This window comes from Magnolia sinica, chromosome 2, assembly GCF_029962835.1.
Source record: "Magnolia sinica isolate HGM2019 chromosome 2, MsV1, whole genome shotgun sequence".
Lineage (NCBI taxonomy): Eukaryota > Viridiplantae > Streptophyta > Magnoliopsida > Magnoliales > Magnoliaceae > Magnolia > Magnolia sinica.
In genome coordinates, this window is record NC_080574.1 from 20,692,193 (window position 1) to 20,710,477 (window position 18,285).

The following is an 18,285-nucleotide window of genomic DNA, read 5'->3' on the forward strand; positions in this document are numbered from 1 at the left end:
AGCCATAGGGACCAAAAATCAGCTAGGTTTGTGGTTTGGGTGGGCTATATGTAGGGAAACGATCTAGGTGAGGGAGGCCAATCCTTGATTATTTTTTTCCAGAGCCCATCATGATGATGTATAAAATCCACATCAATTTAGGCTTTGGGACCAAAAATCAGGCTCATCTGTGATTCAGGTGGGCCACACAAAGGAAAACAGTTTGGAGGTTCAGTTTTACTGTTTCCCTTCATATGGCATACCTAAATCCCGAACCAAGCTGTTTTTTGGGTCCCACAGCTAAAATATGGTGACACACCTAGCAATCCAAATGGATTTTACATAAACATCACAATGGGGCACATGTGAGAATTTTCAAACATGTATGTGGTTCACTAATTTGACCTCAAGAACCGCATTGTAATGTTCAAGTGAAATCTACTCTTATTCTAGAGTAGGCCCAAAACTTAGCCCAGTTCACGATTCAGGCGTAAACAGTTGGGAGAGGAACACCCCATACTATTTCCAATTATATGATCCTCCTAAATCATTGACCGAACTAATTTTTGGGCCTTACAACTTAAATAGAGTAATACTCCTAGTGACCAGGGTGGGTTTCACATAAACACCACAGTGTTCCATGTGTGAGAATTGGTAGAATCATCTCATGCATATTCAAGGAACGTTCCAAACACAATTTTTTTACAGTGCCAAATGCAACTGGAGACTCTAATTTACATGTATGCCGTGACAATTGTGATTTGAATTCTAATCTATACAGAATTCATGCTGCCAAACAACTTTTGTGGCAAACAGAATGATCGGGATTGTTGATATGCTGGATTATCGTGCGGATGGGACTATTGCACGGAAGTTCCGTGCAGCACCCGCTGCATGAAATTCACTGTTCACTCGTGCTGGCATTTGATAAAGGACATCTCAGCAATCCAGACTGTTCACCTCTTAGGTCCCACCCGTGGATGGGCCATGCTTCAAATTTTCACCTTCTGACATTTGGACGTGTCCTGCACAAGGATGGGTAAGCAAGTGGTCCATGTGCAACCAGAAGACCAATCGGATGGCTCCTATTATTAAGAAAGCACGATTCTCGGCCTATCACTGACCCTTGGGGCCACCACGTGGACCGTCCACCAAAAACACCAACCAACAGTACCTCCTAAACATTGCGGAACCCTGCAACCATCTCAAAACTACCAAAATGATCTAGAATGAGAAGTGGAGAAGAGCTGATTTAGCACTGCAGTCTACACCCAAAATGTACAATTAAAGAAGATCCTTGCCATAGAAATACAGTCACAACAAATGAATAATAGAACACAACAGCCCCAGTTCTTCTCCTGTTATCTGTTCTTCCTCCTCGTAGCAGGTGCAGCTGGTTTCTCTTCCGAACTCAGCTTCTCGGCTGCGCACAAAAGCATATCCACCGACCCTGCTGCCTCATTCCCTCTCCTTGCATTGCCCTTCTTCTGTTTCTTCGCACCAGCCTCATCACACTTCAACCTCATCCGCTGCCTTGCCCTGATCTCAATAGTGCAAAATATGCAGTACCAATTCCCCTTTGGTATTGACATCAATGGCGGAACCATGCAGTAAATGTGGTACGCCTCGTCACAACCATCGCACAGCACTATCTTGTCGTCGTCTCTATCGAAAAGGCAACTTCTACAAAGACAAGACGGGCAGTACCAACGGGAATGAGGACACGCCATCTGCTTGCTTCTCAAGCACCTGGTATGGTAGTATTTGTATGGGCAGTGCTCGTGTTCGCAGATCATGAACTTCAAACCATCCTCTTCACCAATTTTACAGACCTTGCACAGGCGCAAGCTTGCACTCCCTCGGGACAACTGCAGCTGCCTGTTGGCTTCTGTGCTACTACCATCTGAGGTTTCTTCTGAGTCGTCGGATATTGCCGTCGTCTCCATGTCATTCCCACCTCTGAACTTTTGGGTCCCAGAATCCTTGAGCCTCTCACATACCACACAATTTTGGTGCAAACCATCTCCTGGGTTATGGGTCAAGTCAGGTTCCGGTGACTGTTTCCCATTCTCTAAGCAGGCGGCACAATACCAGAGTTGAGGGGGAACCTCTTCAAGAGGGGGGTTGATGCAGGTGATATGGTACATTGCTTCACAACTATCGCAGACGAGCCTGCGCTCACCATCTGCTTCGGCAGCACCACACTGCCTGCAGGTGCATGATTTTTGTAAGCCACTGGCTTCAGTTTGCTCTGGTTTAGTGTACAGATCCAATTCAAAAGAGGGACACTGTTTTGAGCTGTCCGCATCCACAGAATCCCTTTGGTCATTACCAACTTGACTGATCTCCTGTAATCAAAGTCTGAAATTTAACATCATAGAAATTGAATGGCCAAAACCACTTCACAAGACTTCTAGACTATTCATATTGTACTAAAACTGGAAGTACCCCGTGACAGAGAGTTCAAGCAACTCACCTTGTCCTTCCATTCTACACTGGCACCATCTATCGAGTCTCCTACCTGAGAGGATGTGTAACCAAGTTTCAAGTGAGCTACCAGTGCGTGGATACAAAACACCACACACCACACAAAAAAGTTGATATGTGAGATGGAAAGCAAGAGAAATAAGGTTAGGTGATATTTTCCAATGCATCAAAGAGGTTTCATGCCTGGGTAACATTGAGGGAGGCACAAGGCTAACAGGTTACTGTCATGCATGGAAATGGATTAAATGGTTAAAAATGAAGAATCAATGCCCAAATGCCGCATCACACTTACACGCTTAAGGTAGGAAGCCTGTGATATACTCGAAAGGCTCTTTGCAATACGAACCATTTCCTCACCTATCTTTTCAAACTTTTTCCATACCTGCAGAAAAAAAAGCAGGCATGAGATAGACACACCTGACAAACAAAGTCTGCATGCTAGAACAAGGTTAATTATGCCTGACGTATCTGGAAAACAAAACATGCTTGATCATCAACACATTTTTCCCCTGTCACTATAGTCACTTGGTGAGGCCTTTTGGCAATACGGTATGAGCAACCTAGTGAAATCAAGAAATTTCAGTTTATGAAGTAAATTGTCAGAAGAACAAGAAGCCAAGTCCTTTAGTGTGCCAGCCAAAAATGGATCCAACTCATTTTCTCACCGACCAAGACACTATTGTGGCTGTTAACCCATCATCAGGGTAGCAAACAGTCAGCATGCACAATGTGAGTGACTAGTGTGGCCAACCAGCCAGCACAACACGGGCAGTTTGGATTCTTCACACATGTCACCAGTTTACATGTGTGCAGGATGGTGGTATCTAAACATCCACTTCCCACACTGGGGCCCAGTTTGGATTCCACCGTGGGAGCCAGCACCAGCCCCATACTAGCTACTGACAGCATATGAGAAACAGATTTTTTTTTTTTTTTTTTAAGAAAATGAGAAACAGGTGTTGCCATGTTGGTCAAGTGACTGCCAAATCTGCAGACCCCCATGGCTGAAACCATAGGACCCATCCCTGAATTGGTGGAATAAGTAACAGTATCCACCCCCGATATGGTACGGGCCATGCCTTTAAAGGCTGTTTTTTTTTTTGGAAGAAATTTTCCAAAAAATATAGGAAATCTTTTTTAAAATGCGACGGTCCCGAAATGTAATTCTGTTTTTTTTTTTGTTTTAGACATGTATTTGATAGCGTAATGGGTCATTCTTTGGTAAGGATGTTTTGATTATACAAGTGGGGTTTGGGTTCCTCCATGCAGAAGAGATCTTCACGAGGACGAGATCATTGAGCTAATAGCTTTGCTTCAGCTACTTTCGAAAGTGGTGAGCGGGGTCGACCTGATTTACTGGCTCAATTCAAAATCTGGAAAGTTTTCAGTCAAGTCACTCTATTCCTATATTTCAGGCAATCTTCAAAGCAATTCCAAAGTGCATACTTTTTTCCGATTTGGTCTTATGGTGCTCTGTCAAAGGTGGCAGCATTTGCATGGCTTGTGGGTTGGAATAGAACATTAACTGTTGATAATTTACAGAAAAGGGGTCTTATCATTGTGAATGTATGTTACTTAAGTTGGAAAGAGGAGGAAACAGTGAATCATCTATTTATGCATTGTCCGTTCTCCAGGGAGATGTGGTATAGTGTGTTCGATCATTTTGGTATCAGTTAGGTGCTACCGGAATTGATTATTGATATGTTTGTCCATTGGCATGATGGTGGGCTGATGATGGTTTCTAGGAGGAGATGGAGGTTGTTTCTTCTAGCTGGACTTTGAGCTATTTGGGCAGAAAGGAACAATAGATGTTTCCGTGATAAATGTACCTGTCCCCGGGGAGTATTTCCAAAGCCTTAGCATTGGCAGTTGAGTGCGTTGGGGTGATCCTCCTCTGGTTTCCTTTTGGTTTTCTTTTCTTTTTCTTTTTGCATTTTGCTTTCTTTTTTCTGTATTCTTTTGGCTTTGCCTTTTCTTAATAAAGTTGTCACCTTTCAAAAAAAAACTTTGGTAAGGATGTTGTTAGTTGGGCTGCCAATTTAAAGTTGTTGAGTATTAAGTACCATAGTTCTAAAACTCAGTAACTCGACTCAAACTCAGCCGAGTCAACTCAACTCTACTAGTGCAGAGTCAACTCTACTAGAAGAAGAAGAAGAAGAAGATTGAATTCGGCCAATTTGGGTACATACTTGAATGGTTCAAAAACAGCCCAAAATTTTAATAATAATAATATTTGATGAATAGTGCAGAGTTACTATTCATCTTCCTAAGACCCTTGGTTTGTGCAAATCAAGGAAATTGGGCCCCATCAAATACAACTCATACTGTAGATCAGGGCCCTATTATGTTTGAATCTAATAAAAACAGGAAGAAAAAACAAACAAACAAACAAAAAAAATGGTGGTTGGCCGAAGTTATCGATTTTTCCCAAAATAGACCAAAACTTCTTCGGACCTTCACGCCTATTTCAATTCCAATCTTACATTTAGGCAACAATGTGGATGAATCTAACACAACTCTTGCCCTTTTTTTTTAGAGAAGATGTGAAAAGGTGGGGAAAAGAATGAAATGAAATAAATCTTACAGGAGTAATAATACTCAACAATGAGTCGTGCGTAATGACATTGATACACCCTGTATTGTCCAATACAGGGGCTTTACATCCAGTATTGTCCAATGCAAGCATAATACTCAGCAATGCATCATGTGTAATGACACTGATACGCCCTGTATTGTCCAATATCGGGTGATGCAGGACAACTAACCACTTGCTTTAAAAGCTCAAACTGATAGAACATAGCAAATTAATCCCTTAATCTCATAGCCCATGTCTTGCATCCCATGGGTTAAGACCTAGGCTGAACCCCCCTCATGGGCCCCACTTCACATGGGTTCCGCTTCACACGAGCAACCCGCCTCACACGGGCCACCCACCCGAGTGTGCCCCCGCATCCCAAAGGCCACCCCACGCAAGCCCAGTGTGAAAATGCCCCTGCATTAATCACCACCGATGAGGAGTCGAACACAAGACCTCCCACTTTGATACCACTTTGATGTAGGACAAGTAACCATTTGCTCTAAAAGCTCTAACTGATAAAGCATGGCGAATCAATCCCTTAATCTCATTAGCCCAGGCCCCACATCCCATGGGTTAGGACTTTAGCCAAACCCCCCTCGTAGGCCCCACTTCACACGAGCCACCCGCCTCACACGGGTCACTCACCCCGAGTGTGCCCCTGCATCCCACAGGCCACCCCACTCGAGCCCGTTGTGAAAACGCCCCTGCATTACCGGGGTTTTACATCCCCCTTTTTTAAAGCCCAACTAGTTAAAACTCATTACATGTAACGGGGGTGACCAATACGACCGTAATGTAACCATTTTCAAAACCTTGGATGGAACCTGCTTCAGCCTATGAGATCTACCATCTACAATTATAATTTATTTATATTATATCGTTAGCCATATAAAGGAAAAGAACAGTAATCCACTACTGATTTCAAATTGGATACCGAAAATTTAAAAATGAACTATTTAGGCGTGAGTGCTTCATGTGCCCCTTACATAGTCTAGCACAGAGGAAAAATAATAATTTCTTAAGCAGGGAATTTTAGTCCACAGAGGCAGCTGAAGAACTAAGAAAGTCAAATTCATGAATTGGCATAACTAGAAACAAGCAGTATAAAGGTAAAGTCTAAGAGATTATGTCATTTACCAGTGTGTCTCACACACACACACACACACACACACACACACACACACACACACTTACACTTTTCATTAAGACAATGTAAGCTATGGTACCTTCCAGGGGATCGGGGAGAGAGACTAAGCTATGGTATTGGTAGATGTGTGCAAATAAATGGAGAAAGCTAAGACATCTAACACAATCTGATACTGTTTTATAATTTGGTTGAACCTTCTGAATTAGCATGCACTCATAAAGAGGCAAACTATAAACAACTCGAGCTTTTGAGCTTTAACTAATAAACCCCATTGTCCATGATGGGAAATAATTCATCAATAACATGAACGGGCATAATACCAGTTCATCTACCAGTTCATCTACACTTGAACAATTAGTTTCTGATGAGGTGCAGCTCTTCTAATGAAAACAACCTCACAAGAGGTCATATCATATGGCAATTAGATATTTAGATTGAAGCTAAATAGTCATCCGAGTGCCTATTATATAATCAACATAGATTTGAGGGTAGCACAAGAATGTAGCTCTAGTTACATTTGTTAGGGGATTGTAAGGAGCATACTAGGCATTACCTGTTGAATATCTGAAGCCAAAAGTTCAGACGAGTGTTCATACTGCCCATTTTTCATCCTTGAGTTGATGGTGCCGAAGTCAAAAATGTGGTCAGCCTTAATGCCTTGGAAGTTTCCACACAGGAAATTACACAACAAAAAGAATTCATCCGAGACTATAACATCAAGGAAAACACTCCGACATTGCTCCGTGACAGCATGAACATGTGTTCCATCATTTGTCGCTTTCTGAGATCCATCTGAAATAACCTGCTCATGCACCTTTGCAGCATTCCCAGAATTGTCGGATATTTGAGCTTCACTCGTTGATTCACTAAGGCACTTATGCATATCCCCGTTCTGATATATAGGTTCCTGCAAATAATGATTGAATGTGACAAATCATCATCATCATCATCTAAGCCTTTTCCCAACTAATTGGGGTCGGCTACATGAATCCTTTTCCACAATTCCACTTAATTCATAGAGAGAGTAGAATAAAGGGACGATAATACCTTGGGCTGCGCAGTTTGCTTTATAGCATGCATCTTGAACTTTCTGGTAAACCCAAAATGGCTCGATGCAAGTGCATCACAGATGCAGCTCCGAATGCCACCTTCGTTCACATCAGGTAACTGTAATATGTGTTCCAGTACATTTTTCCAGTGTCCACGTACAGATCCGTTTGTACATTCCGCGGGGATGGGAAACTCCACTCTAGGAAGAACAACTTCCTCATTATTACCATTATTGCGCAACACCATGTCATGTGGCTCCTTTGTGGTCTGCAGAAAACCATGAAACCCAGAGATGACTTGATCGTAAACCAAAAAGGTGCAATTAACAATACAACAGAATAGCATTAGGAACACACCCAAGTCCCAAATTTATTGAAGAAAACGGGATGATGAATAAATTAATTGTACTTACCACACCCACATTTATTAAAGCAAGCAGGATGATGAATTAATTAAGAATACTTCATCTAATTACTAATTTAAAAAAATCAAGGATGTGTATGCAAAACAAATGACCAGTTATCCACTATTAATAGGGGGCGGGTTGACATGTACATGGAGACCTTATTGATGAATTGACATCAGATGGTACACATTATGAACTAACAAAAGACAAGTGCAGAAAATATCCAGAATATGATGTTCACTTAGTAGCTAGAATCGACTCTGAGAGTACAACTTCAAAACAATTTCCAAAACTTCCAGTCCATGACTTAGAAGACCAAAGGTTTATCTGTGTCTCAACCATGAGGTAAATGTGAGCGAGAGACTTTTGAAGTTAAGGCAGCTCTTTTTATAATGACAAACATTTTTTTATGATGAATGGGTATAAGCTGTCAATTGAATTAAAAAAGAGAAGTAAAAAAATGTGAATATTTATGCCAATTGCCAGATTGAAGTATTTATGCAGTGAATTATCACATGACAGCCATACAGGACAAGGTTTAAAATCGGTGTATCAGGTATCATATCATTCATCACCAATACAGCCCTGCATCGCCCCATAATGGGCTGTTTCGGGCCAATACAGCCATATCATTCATGGACAATACTGGTTTGTATCGGGCAATACGTACCGGTTTCAGACAATACTTTAAACCTTGTACAGGACCAACAAATAGCATGCAAAACACCATCCTAATGATTTAGTTACAACAGGCATCCACATAAGCAACAGCCACAAGTAAAATCAATGAATAAGTGTACCAATGGGGAAGAAATCTTTATGCCTGGATATATCCCATATCCTCAGTGAATACATCAGTGAACTGGCCACGAGAAGAAACAAGTGGAAGAGAGAGTCCAGCCATGTACCAATGTATAAAATAGTGTATGGACAAGCAACAGGATTAAAATCCAGCAAACGTGATAGCCATGGAAGACGAGAGGGGATGTAGGAATCGATTATTGCTATCTACTTGATGAGTTACGATCCTACGTTCACCAAACCAATCCTATGTCAATTGTTCCCATTGAAACACCATTAAAGCTCGTCTCCAAGAGATACTTTTCAGCAAATCAAGAACAATGTCTTTTATGACTTCCCTCAGCTCTGTGTACACGCCATGTGTTGGGGACATCAGAGGACCTACTCGGGTGTACCATATACGGAGACGACCACCCACATCAGCGCAGCTTTCTTTATAAATGGGAGACGAGTTCCAAATGGGGCCCGTCAGGCCATTTTAAAGACCCCACATGCATTGGACGTGCTTCAGGAAGACCCCACTTTGGGATGATGCATGTGGGCTGCTTAGGAGATCATTTTAGTCATAGGATTTCTATTTCGTGTCGATCCGACCGTTAGATCTTGTTGATCAGGCCATTGGGCCACCAGATCTAAGCCCATTGAACTCTAATCTTGCTTTCTTTATGTTTTTGTTAGGAGTTATTTGATGGTTGAGATTGATAATAAATATTTTAGCTTTCTTATTTTGGATGATAGATCACTTCACTTAAGTGGCATATTTGTAACTATGCAGAATTTTTAATTATAAAAGCACGCAGAGGGGGGGGGACCGGTAGAGTTCCAACCCTAGTGGAGATTTGAGAAGAAAAAAGAAGAAGAGAAATGCTCTCTTGTGTAAAGGAATTTTCCTCCTTATTTTCTAGGAGTTTTTTTTAGAAACCCTCTATCCCAATTAAATTGTGGAATGGTAAAAGCTTGTTTGGTGATGAATTCCCCAAGGTACATCCTTCCTCTCTCTTCTTCAAAAGGTATTCTTCTTCTTCTTCTCTTGTCTTCCTCTTTTCCCTTCCATTACAACCTTCTAAAACCATGATCTTCAATTTCCTATTTTCCCCTATTTCTAAAAATCCTAATTCCAAAATCCACAATTCCCATGAACCCTAATTTTCCAAATTTCAGATTTTTCCCTTCCTAAATATAATCATAAAACCTACAAATATGTCCCTTGAGTGTGGAACGTGCCTATGCTAAATTGGAAGTTATATCCTTCCATCAGGCCCAGTTTTAATTGACTTATGTGATTTCTTAGCATGCGAGCATGTGATTTAGGTTAGATCATATTCTATTTCCTATTATTTACTTTTAATTACTTAGTAGGTTAGCATCTTTTGTTAATTGAATTACTTTATGAATTCTTTCATAATCTCCACATTGCATGCTAGCATTAAATCATGTGTCCTGCATCACCATGTTATCGCCATAGAACACCCCAACAAGCCACTCTCCAAATACCCAAAATGATTAGAGGAAAGAAACATTAGAGACATTCCATTTATCTTGCCTTCCAGGTTGGAGAAATTACCAGCCCAAAATTCAATTAGTGGTCATGACAAAATGATCAACAAAAACGTGCTCTTCATTGACCTGTAATTTCTATATATATATATATAAACATTTAAAAAACTAAAAAGAAAATCCACAATTTATCACTTTCAAGTTTGAACTAGCATATGAAATGATCTCTCTCCAAAATAACTGGAAAAATACAAACAATATCACGTGTTACATCCATTCAACTACCTTGTTAAGATTTTACCAAACAACAAAAGCCACCTAAAGGACAGCCAACACTAATAACCTGCTAAGATTTTACCTTCAACAAATGACATAAAAAAGACAATCACCGTCATCATCATCTAAGCCTTATCCCAACTAATTGGGATCGGCTACATGAATCTTGTTCCACCATTCCACTCTATCAAGGGTCATACCTTCAGTTAGACCATAGGTCGACAAGTCTTTTCTTATTACCTCTACTCATGTCCTTTTGGGCCTTCCCCTTGCCCTTTTAGAGCCTTCAACTTGTATTCACTCGCTCGTCCTCATCGGCACAATTCTTGGTCCCCGTTGTATATGACTAAACCATCTAAATCCACTTTCCCTCATCTAATTACCAATTGGTGTTGCTCCTAAGTTCCCTCGAATGCATTCATTTCTAATTTTATACTTCCTCATCTTGCCACTCATCCATCTCAACATCCTCATTTCAGCCACACTCATCCTATGAACATGTTGTCCCTTAACTGCCCAACATTGTCCCATAAAGCATGATTAGTCTTATAGCTATCCTCTAAAATTTCCTTTCAGTTTGCATGGTACACGACAATCACATAAAACTCGAGAGGCACATCTCCATTTCTTCCCTAGCTTAAATTCTATGGGCAACATCCTTCTCAATCTCTCCACTCTCATGAATTATCGAAAATCTTAACTAATTCATGTTTCCACTCCTATTGTTGCTAAAATTGCACTCCATATATTTTGTTCTAGTCAGACATTTTAAATCCTTTGGATTCTACCCCTCCATAAATCTAGCTTTGTGTTTACGCCCTTCCCTATCTCATCCATCAAAACTATGCCATCTACGAATAACATACACAATGGCATATCTTCCTGCAAATGCCTCGTTAACGTGTCCATATCCAATGTGTAAGGTAATTGGGAACTCACTTGTCTCTCATGTGGTCTAAATTTGTTACCGCCCCATCATGCATATCCTGAATCATGACAATATACCCCAACACCCGCCAGATTAACTTTGTAGGGACCCTATCATAAGCTTTCTCTATGTCAATAAAGACCATGCAGAGCTCCTTTCTCCTCTCCCCATATTTCTCCATCAATTGTCTAAGTAAGAAAAAAAGGCAATGACCAACTGTTTAAATCTTACCTTTTTAAAACAAGATATAAAACAATAGGGATCACCAATTAAAATCTTACCTTTTATACAAGCCACTGAATGGCTCTACTATCTAAGGAAATTACTTGGGGCAAGCAACTCCACTACGAACAAACAAAAGATAGATTTCATTAAGAAACAATCATTGGCTTCTAAAGCTCGTGCCGATACATCATCACAATCAGAATGTGAAAGAAATACTTTCAACATGTCGAGTGAGAAAACACGTCCCCTCCACTTCCAACAAAGCTTCTCTCTTTACAAACTTCCAATTATTGTATTCCACATTGAAAAGCCAAAAATTGTTACCACGGAACCCCATATGGAGCCTGATACACATTTCCACCAAAATGATTTTTCAATAGCAATATGAAATGGCGTTTCCTATAAAAATAGGGAACACTATTCATTCAATAGGAAGCGCATTCAGGAATAGAAACAACGTTTTTTTTTGTTTTTTTGAAAGGCATTTCTTCTCTGAAACGCAAATCTAGGTCATACAAAACCAGTTCCATTTTCTGCAGGAAATGCATTTTAAGAATGGAAACAAATTTTAAAAGGCACAAAGATGTGTTGATGAGGGCATAAACATTATTATAAAGGAGTTCTTGCCATAGTAGTTTTCTTTTTTAGAGAAGGAACAAGAATTTTATTTTTAAAAAAAAAAAAACCACCAGCAAAACAACAAGGCAAGGGCACCGAGAAGACAACCCAATTACATCCCAAGAAAATCAAGATTACGACCCAAATGCTTAGGGACACAGCCCATTCGATGATAAGCACCCTTGCCCTTTGGGAAGTTCCCTCAACTGACTTTTTATCATTCCAAAAACATCTCTCATTTCTTTCTTCCCAAACAGCCCACCAAATAGCAAGCAGGAGCATTCTCCACAGCGACTTCTTTTCCTTCCCAATGCCTACACCGTGCCAAGCAATCAAAAGATAACCCACTGAATTTGGGCTCCTTCTCAGTCCGGCCCCTTTATTCTAGCATTCATGAGGGTGGTCGGAATGGAGAGGGCGTAGAAGAAGTTACGTGGCAGCTAGCAGAATATGATGATCCATATTCCATAAGCATACACAAGGCACTGCAAAAGTGGCATAAGCATTAAATAGATCATCTTTCCCATAAAGGAGGACGTATTTCAAGCCACTGGAGAGTATATTTTTTTGGTCTATGATATGCTGGCAGAATATGATAATCCATATTCCCAAGAAATGCACCAGCTACAGTACATGTGGCATAGACATCTCCCAATCCAAACTGCCTAAAATGTAGGCCCAACTACAAATTTGTAAATCAGATCTGAGTGGACAGCCCTAACCTCTGATTAGTGGACATTTTTTTGTTTAAATTTGGACTAGACCTTTTTCATTTTAACCATACATTTGCTGGTCATCATTCTGAAAGTTAGGAGCACCAGTTCAGTGTGAAATTTGATTTATGGCCCATCTACAGCAAGGCACATGGGTAAATGGCGTACATCATAAGGGGTGAGCCTCCTTGCATCCCTCCACTGAGTGTAGTGAGTGCAGTTTGTTTTGTTCCAAGCAGCCTAAAAAAGCTTCTTTTTCTCTTTTTAATATCCACTGTTACAAGATTTATATACTGTTTTTCCTGTGCTGGAAACCTCTACACTCCATGTCAGTCATGTACACTTTCTTTTTAAGAATTGTACCCTGCTAATTATGAGCACCACTCTTTCTAACCCCTCAAAATGGAGATCTTATATTCCTTTCTCATATTTACCCAGTTACCCTCAACATTTTAAGCCAAAGTACTTTATTCTCATCACTACCCAAGGCAGGCAAAATTAAAGGTTGTCAAATTTCTCCAGCCAAGACCAACATTTCCATTGAACATCCAATCTCTTCTACAATAAAGCAGATACACCTTTTTAAGTTGTGGAATTCAGAAAGCAGTTCTCTGATTAAAGGTGCAAAGGTTTTGTACACTGACAAGTAAAACATGCCAAAGTTGAAGTAACAAGAGCGATGTGACCAAAAAAGGTAGGAAAGGACCATTCCACATCAAGAAATGAAACTCGAAAGGCCCAAACACAACACCACTGTCTTCTTCACGAAGCCTGTTGTAAGGGTAAGGGGCAATGACGACATCTTCAAATATCAACACACTTCTTGGTACACTAATGATAAAATCACCACAGGAGATGATAATAACAGCACTAACTTGGAGAAGCAACCATCCGAGGACTTGGGACATGAAAAATATGAAAGAGATTTAGCATGCCTTTAGAACTGAGAATAAGCATGCCAGTGAAAGACTTCGGTCTCATGAACAGGTATTGCTATTGGTCTCTTGACCAGCGCTAAGCACACACAAGACTTACATGCTGTCAAGTCAAGATGCACTCAAAGAAAGAAAGTGGCAAAAGAGGCATTCCAAGGGGCCCCACCTTTTGCATGAGCATAACCAGAGGATACTATATCTCACTTTTACCCACCACAATACTGACAATATAATCACCTATATATTGTTGTGATTTATCTCCCATGGTCTTTGCAACTTAGTAGACATTGTTCTTGGGTCCCCTCTTCATGAGAATGGTTTCCCCCATCTCCAACTACTCTACAATGTGACTATTAAACTGCTTGGTGTGGCCTACAAATTCATGCATCAAGCCCCTGCTGCACTTTGAGATTGATCATCACTTCATTTTAGATACACTTCCATTGGGATATGCTCCAATAGTTAACCTCCCATCCTGGGATCAATTTGCAGATTATTGTAAGGCTCCATCTAGAGATCAATCATCAATAAGGATTTCTATGAGCAAGCTTTTGATGCACTAGGTACCTAGCAGAGGTTTGAGGAGAATTAGTAAGTCATATAAAGCAAAGATCCTGTATTTTCTATTATCTAGTTCTTTAGGGCATCGCCATGGAACTTACACCTGCAAAGCAAATGACCGCAGCCGAAATTCAACTGCTCCATATTTCTGATTAGAAGATTGCTATTTGTTTGAAGAATTTCAAGGTCTGTTAAGAGGACAGTTGCTAAGCCCTCGAACACCAAAGACAGCAATCAGTCTACAGAACTTAAGTGTCCGTCTTCTTTATTGGTTTTCTACCAATTACAAGCATTGAGGATTCATTTTTTCCTGGTTGTCACAATAATCTAGTCATCGATTTTCCAATATTTAGAACTTCCATCAAACTCATCAGACATGATAAATGGAGAGTTGCATACTATGTGACATAAGGGGATAAAGAAAATTGTGATTTTTTTTGTTAAACAAAAATCTCACATATGTTTCACTTTTGAACCAAAATTTTGATAAATTTCAGGAAGATTTCACAATTGGAGGACATTACATCCTCCAGGATCTTTGGCACCAGTATGACCAGGCAAAACCAAACATCGTTGAAAACAAAGACTATCACCTGGAATGTTTCCTAATGGAATCCCAAGCATTGCCTTGCTTTCCTCAACATGTTACATTCACAATTTAAGATAAGGTTACAAAGTACCTACATATGCATTGATAGAACATATAATGACACCAGTTTCTGTTGCATTGGTCTAAACAAACGTCAAGAAACATAAGAAAGGGGGAAAAAACCCAAATCCACATAGATTCAAGCTATGTTCATGTCGAATTAGCTATAAACTTAAAAAATTACAATCCGCAGCAACAATGCACGCACAATCCATCCCTCCGAATCAACAAAACAGAAAAAGACACACCTTTTCTGATACCCGGCCTGCTACGGTACCAAAGCCTCCATCTCCATGCAGATTTCCATCCGCACATAGCATAGCATGCTTCCGCCGCTTGTAGGTAATAAACGCTTCTGTCTTCTCGGGAGAACAGTTTGAGGTGCTTCCGTTGCTGGTTCTCTCTACGACGGGCATTCTCACGGTGCACGGAGCCCTAAATCTCGAGCTTTCTCGGAAAATTAGGGTTTCGGAAAGGGCGAAATGGGAAGAAGCATTCCAGCAGTTCGAGATCGGAGAGAGGTGATTTGATGGATAGGTAGAGAGAAAGAGAGGGAATATGGAAACCCTAATCTATGGGAAGCTTTATATCTGCTCTGCTCTGCTCTGCTCTGTGTATGGCATTTTTGGAGAAGATTTGAATTTTGAGGAGAGAGAGAGAGAGAGACAGAGAGAGAGAGAGAGAGAGTTTCGGATTTGGGTTTTTTCAACGAAAAGCAGAAAAATAACCGGATAAAATTCTTCGAGTGGGGACAGACGGACTGAAACTGGCTGCTTGCCGTTGCAGTGGATGGTAGCCGGTTGCGGCTGTTGGGAAACCGCCAGCTGTCTCCTTCTCTCTCTCTCTTTTCTTGCTCTCTGACTCTCCTCGTTGATCTTGATGAATCTGCGAGATAAAGGGTCGAGATTCAACATGGAAGTGGCACACGCGTCAGATATCCTGAGCGACGGCATATGTATAAGAGATCCGGGTCATTCGTCAGGTGGGGTGCGTTGTGACATATCATTTACCAAAAAAGGGTCATTTTACCATACTCGTCAAGTGAGCCACATATGCAAGTTTAATTTGGACCGTTGCGCCTGCAGGATCAGCGGACGATGTTTATTTTTGGGTCCTGCCATGTTCAGCGTACCCTGAAGAATTGCTGTGATCTCTAACACGTGTTCAGGTGGACCGGATCTCTGTCACGTGTTCCGTCCCCTTACGTGTGCGGCCGTATTGCATGTAAAAAACGTACCCCATTAGTAAATAACTCTGCTCATTCAGGTTCTTTGTGGGCTGACTTCCATCCGTTCTTTTCCGTGGGGCGACCTGGATTTATGCATTTTATATCCACGCCCTCCATCGGTTTCTTCAGCTCATTTTAAGGCTTGGGCCAAAAATGAAACATATACAAATTTCAGGTGAACCACATAACGGGAAAAAGTGGCGATTGACCATTAAAACTAAGTTTTTGATGAAATTGATATCTGTGCTATGACATTATGCTTGGATGGCAAATAAATATTACGGTAGTCCTTAGAATTTTTTAATAATATCATTGAATGATCACAGCTTCTATATTGTTGACGCTTGATTTTTGAGCCCATGTCCAGAAATAATTTAGAAAAATAAATGAACAGTATAAATATAAATAAAGCACATACATGAAGGTGAGCTAATGGAAAAGAACTGACCAACTTCATGATTGACTGAATCCACGGCTCCTCCTTGGAGCCATATGTTATACATGTGAAATTCACTCCCTCAATGTCCACCGGTGGCCCTCTTCAATTATTGGGATAGACCAAAAATCATTCAGATCCACAAGAAAGGGGCTCTTTGTTCTTCTTTTTTTTCTTTTTTCTTTTTTAGATGATAAATATGTTAAAAAGGGAGAAGAAACTACAAAAAGAAGCCTACAGAGAAGGCAGACAGCAATTACACGCCTAAAAAGAAAAAAATCACAAGCGTTGACGCCATCAGTGTTGAAAGCCACTCGATCAGAAAACGCTTAGCCTTAGACGAAACCTCCTCCGCAAGATTAGAGGAATTCCTGAAAACTTTGTTATTCCTCCCTCCCCAAACCGACCACTAGACTGCCAGAATAGCCATCCTCTAAATTACAGTTTTCGCCTTCCCAAAATGAACCTCATGTCACGCTTGAAGGAGCAGATTAACCTCACTTGGGACGCACCAAACTATGTTAAACCAAAGCAGGAAATCAGCCCATATGGATTGGATGAACGGGCAATGTGGGAGCAAATGATCGACAGTCTCTTCTGCCCGCATACAACATAAGCAAATCCTGAGAAGAACCATCCCTTTCCTTTTCAAGTTATACACTGTTAAAATTCTCTTCTTGCCAACCAACCAATCGAAAGCAAGGATTTTTGGGGGAGCATAATGTTTCCAAATAAAAGAGAATTGAGCTAGGGGATTGGACTACTACCGGTGCAATTGAATGTGTAGAGATCGAACTGAGAATGAAGAAGATTTTTCTAGTCTTCAGACAATGCAGTCTTCTGACGTAGGAGAAGGAAAGGCCTCATAGATGCATTCCAGAAGGTCCAAAAATTCTAAGATCTCCCAGTCTTGGAGACCCCTTCTGCACGTCACATTCCAGACAATTTTACCACCAGCTACCTCATAATGATCGGCCACAAAAGAACCTTTAGAAGAGGCGATAAGATGCATATTCGGAAATCTTATTCTAAGCGGCAAATCCCCGACCCAAATGTCTTCCCAAAAGCGAATTTTTGTTTCGTTGTCAAGAACAAAACCAACATTGGAAATGGCCTCCTTCATCTTCTGTAACGTCTCGAAAAATTCCGTACAAAGGCCCGAGTACCACCTCAGGCAGAAATCACCCAGGACCAAAACCTTTAGAAATTAGGTTAATATTAATAATTGTTAAACTAGAGTATTTATAAAATTAGCACTAATCACTTTAAATATGATCTGCAAGACTCAAATCGTGCAGAATCATTGACGCTGCATTACGCTGAAATCTAGAATCCATTCTTAAACCTAGTTACTCTCGGGAGCACACCGAAACTCCGTATCGGACCTGGACCGCACGTCGAAAGTCCGATAACCGCAAAACTATACAGTTATGACCGCATTACTGGACTTGACAACCCCATCAGAAATCAAGTCCTAATTGTGTATATAAATGCACAACTTGAGTCCGGAGCAAAGTGTGTGAGAAATGTGAATATTTTAGAAATGAAATCCGAATTTAAGTAATCTGAGTTGTGTCGCTTGCAGGCCAAATATAAGGATTCAGACCGTCATAATTTGACCCAAATAAATCCTCGGATCAGGAGAAATGTCCCGCACATGTCGGTGTACTTGTGGTCCTGATCGAGTGTCGGTGACCGTTAAACTGAAACTGGTCCGCCACGGCTGATCTATAAACCCGATCGGAACGAAAACTCAGCTTGACCTAGATCA

At 40.8% G+C, this 18,285-nt stretch overlaps 1 protein-coding gene across 3 annotated transcripts; it reads right to left on the bottom strand.

Moving 5' to 3' along the window:
• Positions 1–1,204: 1,204 nt before the first annotated feature.
• On the bottom strand, positions 1,205–15,693 carry LOC131236567 (PHD finger protein EHD3). 3 transcript variants are annotated; one of them, XM_058233835.1, is made up of 6 exons: positions 15,099–15,692; positions 7,239–7,508; positions 6,745–7,098; positions 2,759–2,848; positions 2,456–2,500; positions 1,205–2,327 (listed from the first exon to the last, which is right to left on the bottom strand). In XM_058233835.1, exons 1-6 carry the CDS (start codon positions 15,264–15,266, stop codon positions 1,341–1,343), a joined length of 1,914 nt encoding a protein of 637 aa, XP_058089818.1. In that variant the 5' UTR covers positions 15,267–15,692; the 3' UTR covers positions 1,205–1,340. The 3 variants fall into 3 exon arrangements, with proteins under 3 accessions (XP_058089818.1, XP_058089820.1, XP_058089819.1); XM_058233837.1 differs by lacking the exon at positions 15,099–15,692 and adding an exon at positions 11,161–11,333; XM_058233836.1 differs by lacking the exon at positions 2,456–2,500 and having other exon boundaries at positions 15,099–15,693.
• Between the last annotated feature and the right edge of the window lie 2,592 nt (positions 15,694–18,285).